The sequence below is a fragment of the Chrysochloris asiatica genome, unplaced genomic scaffold, assembly GCF_000296735.1.
Source record: "Chrysochloris asiatica unplaced genomic scaffold, ChrAsi1.0 scaffold00103, whole genome shotgun sequence".
Classification (NCBI taxonomy): Eukaryota; Metazoa; Chordata; class Mammalia; order Afrosoricida; family Chrysochloridae; genus Chrysochloris; species Chrysochloris asiatica.
The window spans coordinates 678298-684417 of NW_006408621.1; the positions used below are offsets into that span (position 1 = coordinate 678298).

At 39.1% G+C, this 6120-nt stretch overlaps 1 protein-coding gene across 3 annotated transcripts in view; it reads left to right on the plus strand.

Annotated features, from left to right (window-relative positions):
- Positions 1-6120, plus strand: part of EPB41L3 (erythrocyte membrane protein band 4.1-like 3) — a 129587-nt gene that overhangs the window by 101042 nt on the left and 22425 nt on the right. For all 3 annotated transcript variants that reach the window (XM_006867254.1, XM_006867252.1, XM_006867253.1), the window contains one exon: positions 767-820. In XM_006867254.1, the coding sequence (XP_006867316.1) occupies positions 767-820 (54 nt within the window). The remainder of the gene's footprint in view (positions 1-766; positions 821-6120) is intronic.

Here is a 6120-nt window from a genome sequence, read left to right on the forward strand (position 1 = left end):
TGTCTTTCTCTGCTTATTTTTATCATTTTTTTTTCTTCATTTGAATGGTATTTTTGGAACAAAATGTTTTAATACATACTTCGATATCTTTCTTTAGATTGGAGGGTGGGACAGAAGAAACCCAACATTGAACCTAAAAATTACCTAGTTAGCAGTGTTACTTGAAAATTGAGTTATGTTATTCATACATAAAACATATGCTACTGAGTTCCTGGCATGTGTTTTTTATAATTAACGGATAATGCAGACATCTTGATGGTCATAAATGGATGTAAATGATCAAAATAGTATAAATGAGGGGCTGAAAGTCTGGTGACTATTATAGTAGCTTTTTATTTGAATTTAAATTTTAATTTACCTTTCAAATGTGACATCTGGGTAGAATTTTAAAATATATCTCAATATCAGTTTTATTTGCAGTAGACATTTTTCGGAGAGGTGTTTTGGTGGTGTAGCTAAAAGGGGAGGGAAGAAAGACAAATTGGTTTTCCCGAGATACAAAACGAGACAGGTGGGTCTGGCCAGTGCAGCCCCTCCAGGCTGCACATGCCTGAGTCTTCCTCTGAGACTGCTCTGTTGAGTGAACCTAGCTCCAGCCTTTCTTTTGCTTTGACTTGAACCTGCATTCTTGTGGGAAAGAAATAGGGTGCAGATCACAGAGAAGGGGATTGAGCTATTGGACCTGTGCCCGTACCCTGTGTAACTGAATGGGTTTGTTTTCTATTCTTGCCTTCCTCCCGGAACTCATCACTTGGGTGATCAATAGACTGACAGTGAACGGACGGATACCGCTGCTGATGGAGAGACCACTGCCACTGAGGTGTGTATCCACATGGGCTGGGGGCAGGGCAGAGCAGGGCAGGCTGGGGCTGAAGGAATTGCCTAGAAGAACTGCTTTGTGGGGATGCTGAAGAATTTGCAGTAACTTTGGGAGTGGAGATAAATGTAACATATAACAATACATGTTAAATATGTTCCCTTTCCTAGACCAGTAGTTCCTAAACTTTGATCTACATCAGAATCATCTGAAATGTTCTACCAGTGCATCCCTTTCAAAAGGGACAGGTGGTACCCAATGATTGACATTTCTAACAAGCCCCAGGCGAAGATGACTCTGATCATCGTTGGGATCCAGGTTGAGAACCTCTTGACTAGAATTTTTAGGTATCTTTAAAAAAAGTGTATTTCCCTACCCCAAGTGAGTAGCTGTTAGTGTAGAGTAGCCATGATGAATGGGAATGCGGGTCACAATTTAGTTTTTTAATTGGACATGGATTTTTAAATCATACGTAGTCAAATAAGAATTGTTCAAAGTCCTAATATTTCTCTTAGTTTGGGAGACTGGGTACAGTTTAGCTCACTCGTAAGAAATGAATAAGGGAAAGAAAATTAACCAAATGACTTAGTCCTTTATTGGAAAAAAATTAGTCACATTGAGCAGTGATGGGGAGACTGTGATAGGGGAGACTTGATTAATTCTTTAGGCTACTTTGTGTGTATGAGTGTGTGTGTGTGTGTTAACGCTGCTTTTCAAATCTCTCTACCAGTGTTGTTACTAAGTACTGTCCGGTCAGTTCCGACTCATAAGCAACCCTATATTAGCATTTCTGAGGCTGTACATTTTGCGGGAGCAGAAAGCCTCATTCTCTAGCAGAGCAACTGGTGGGCTTGAACCGTTGACCTGTGGTTGGGAGTCCAGTGCTTATTGTATGGAGTCACTGGGCTCCTCTAATTAAAATTTCAGTAAAAATATTATTTATCTATAGTAATGAAGTCCTGGTGTGGCACTGCGGGTTAATGTGCAGGACTGCAAGGTCAGTTTGAACTGGAAGCTCACCAACCGCTCCTCGGAAACTCTATACAGGGTTGCTATGAGTCAGAACCAACTGGACAGCCCTTAACAACAACAACAGCAACATAGTAATAGAAGTGAAGATGTTTCTGAAGTGTAAGCAGATTTATTTTTTACTTTGTAATGTTTATGCTGTGAATTATTTTTTCACATAATCTAGTAATGACAATAGTTTTTGTTTTCTTAGGAAGAACTAAAAATATTGTAAGTAGTGTCTGTTGTTGTTGTTAAGTGCCATCCAGTTGGCTTCTACTCATAGCAACTCCGTATAGGGGTCTGAGGAGCTGCTGGCGGGTTTAAACTGCTGACCTTGCAGTTCAAACTGAACTTACTGTCCAGTGCTTAATCCTACAGCACCACATTTAAATAGAAAGTATCTCCAGAAGTGTTATATAATCATGGTGTTGGTTATAGGAGAGAAAACAGACTCCATCTTCATTCACATATATAAATATTATAGAAACCCTTTATTAAGGCTTAAACAGAAGACAAGACAAACATAGATAACACCTGAGTGAGGGAAATCATAGATGCCTGTGATAAATTTCCCGAGTTCTACCTCTACAAGGTTGTTGTTGTTGTTAAGTGCCATCGAGTCGGTTCCGACCCATAGCGACCCTGTACAGGGTTTCCGAGGGTGTAAATCTTTATGAGAGTAGAAAGCCTCATCTTTCTCCCGCGGAGCGCCTGGTAGTTTCGAACTGCTGACCTTAAGGTTCGCAGCCCGATTCGTAACCACTACGCTACCAGAGCTTAGTAACCTTTTATAGGGCACAGAGAACAAAGACATCTCCTCCCACACAATGATCTGCAGCAATAATATGTCACATACTCATGCTGGGCCTATGGATGCAGGAAGAGGACTATTACACATAGGAGGCTTTCAGGGTATGAAATTACAACCAGGCAAACATGAAGGGATGTGCCCAGGAACATTCCTGTGAGGACCAGCCAGGACAGGTGACTCAAACCCCACTCTTAAATATTTTAACTCTGGCAGTTCAACTGTCCGAGGTGTATGAGGTAGTCAAGAAAAATTGGCATTTGAGCACTTAAACATAGGCACAAGATAGACTTAAGTTCTATTTGGCTGGAATCATTTGCAGGTAAAAGCCTTCTGATTTCATGCTCTACAGATGCTTTCTAAAGTGTCTTTCTTTGGAAATGCCAGAGATCATTTCAAAACTTGGAAATCATAATTTTTGATTGTTAAAAACATAATATATTAAAACTGTTATCCCAGATTCTTTTAAGCAGTCATACATAAATGTATTGCAAATTAATCACTCTATACCAGGGGTGAGGAACATCCAGCCTATGGGCCCTATAAGGCCTTTGAAATTATTTGGTCTGACTCTGCCAAGGCAACCGCAGTTCCAGCCATCACATTGTTGTTGTTAAATGCCATCAAGTTGGTTCTGACTCACAGTGACACTTTATAGGGTTTCTGGGGAGTGGCTGATGAATTTGAACTGCTGACCTTGCAGTTCAAACCAACCTTGCAGCCCAGTGCATTATCTCACAGCATCACACCAGGACTCCAGCCATCACGTTGTTGTTGTTGTTGTTAAGTGCCATCGAGTCAGTTCTGACCCATAGCAACCCTGTTAATAGGGTTTCCACGGAGCAGCTGGTGAGCTCGAACCACCAACCTTGCAGTTCAAACAGCTGTTATGTGTGAATTAATTAAATGTTTTGACCAAACAGAGATTGTTAGTTTTTAAATTGGTAATTTTGTATGGCCCGCAAGTGATGTAATGATGCCAAAAAAAGTTTCCCACCCCTGCTCCATACATTGCATTCATCATCAAAAAGAACATTTCAAGATTGATCTTGAAGTATAATGCTGTCTGTACTAGGATAATACCCATATGCCTACAATTAAGACCAGAAAATACCACTGTTACTCAAATGTATACACCAACCACTAAAGCCAGTGATAATTAAACTGAAGAATTCTAGCAACTTCTTCAGTCTGAAAATGATCAAACATGCAATCAAGATATATTGATAATTACTGGTAATTGTAATGCAAAGAGTAGATACAAAGAGGAAGAATTGGTCATTGGAAAATATGGCCTTGTAATAGAAATGATATTGGAGATCTCATGATAGAATTTTGCAAGACCAGTGACTTCTTCATTGCAAATACCTTTTTAAAATAACATAAAAGACAATTATACACGTGCACTTCATCAGATGGAATACACAGAAATAAAAGTGAAAAGAGACTCTGGAAAAGCTCCATATCATCAGCCAAAACAAGGCCAGGGGCAGACTGTGGAACAGACCAATTGCCCATATGCAAGTTCAGGCTTAAGCTGAAGAAAATTAAAATAAGTCCATGAAAGCCAAAATATTCCCTTGGATTTATCCCATGTGCATTTAGGGATTATCTCAAGAACAAATCAGATTTATTAGACAACAAAGACCAAAGACCAGAAGAGTTGTGGGATGATATCAAGAACATGATACAGGAAGAAAGCAAAAGATCATTAAGAAAGAAAGAACCAAAGTTGATGTCAGAAGAGATGCTTAAAACTTGCTCTCCAGCATAGATATGTTACAGCAAATGGAAGAAATACGGAGATAAAAGAGCTGATGAGAAAATTTCAAAGGGCAGCTTAAGAAGACAGTCAGATATTATAATGAAATGTGCAAAGATCTGGAATTAGAAAATCAAAAGGGAAGGAAGAACACACTTAGCATTTCTTACACTAAAAGAACTGTAGAAAAAAATCCCAGCCTCAATTTGCAGTAATGAAGGATTCTTTAGGCAAAATATTGGATGATACACAAAACATCAAAAGATTGAAGGAATACACAGAGTCATTGTACCAAAAAGAAATGGGTGATGTTCAACCATTTCCAACCATTTCTAGAGATAGCATAGGATCAAGAGCTAATGGTACTGAAGGAAGAAGTTCAAGCTGCACTGAAGGCATTGGCAAAGAGCAAGATTCCAGGAATTAATGGAATACAAACTGAAATCTTTCAGTAAACTGAGACAGAACTGGAGGCACTCAACTGTGCCAAGAAATTTAGAAAACAGCTACCTGGCCAACTGAATGGAAGAAATCCATATTTGTGCCCATTCCAAAGAGAGGTGACCCAATGGAGTGCAAAAATCATTGGACAATACAATTAATATCATATGCAAGTAAAAAATTCCTAAAGATAATACAAAAACGGCTGCAACAGTACATTCACAAGGAACTGCCAGAGTTTCAAGTGGGATTCAGACAAGGATGTGTGGAATAAGGGTTATCAGTGCTGATACCAGATCTTGGCAGAAAGCAAAGAATACCAGAATGATGTTTACTTGTGCTTTTTTGACTATGCAAAGGCTTTCAACTGTGTGGATCATGACAAGCTATGGACAACATTGCAGAGAATGGGTATTCCAGAACATTTAATCATGCATGCTCATGAGGAACCTGTACACAGAGGCAGAACAAACAGAACAAGGGGACACTGAATGGTTTAAAATTAATAGAAGTGTGTGCCAGGATTTTATTTTTTCAGCATATTTATTCATTCTGTATGCTGAGCAAATAATCAAGAAACTGAATTATATGAAGGAAGAACATGGCATCAGGATTGAAGAAAGACTGATTAACAACCTGCAATATGAAGATGATACAATCTTGCTTGCTTGAAAGTCAAGAGGTCTTAAAATACTGATAAAGATCAAAGATCACAGCCTTTGGTATGGGTTGCACTTCAATATAAAGAAAATAAAAATCCTTACCACTGGAGCAATAAGTAATATCATGATAAGTGAAGAAAAGATTGAAGTTGTTAAAGACTTCATTTTGCTTGCATCTACCATCGACACACTTGGAAGGAACAGTCAGAAAAATCAAATGACTTACTCCATTAAGCGTATCTGCTGCACATGACCTCTTTAAAGTGGTCAAGAGCAAAGATGTCATTTTGAAGACTGAAGTGTGCCTGACCTGAGCTACAGTATTTCCAGCATCTTCATATACATGAGAAAGTTGGACAATGAATATGGAAGACCGTAGAAGAATTGATGCATTTGAGTTATGGTATTAGAGAAGAAGAATATTAAAAGAACCATGGACCGCTAGAAGAAAAATAAATCTGTGTTGGAATAAGACCAATCTGAAGGTTCCTTGGAAGCTGGATGGCAAGACTTCATCTCATACTTTTGTCACAGTCTCAGGCGGGACCAGTCCCTATAAAAGGACACCATGCTAGGTGAAGTGAAGGGTCAGCAAAAAAGAGGCAGCCCCTCCTTCCCC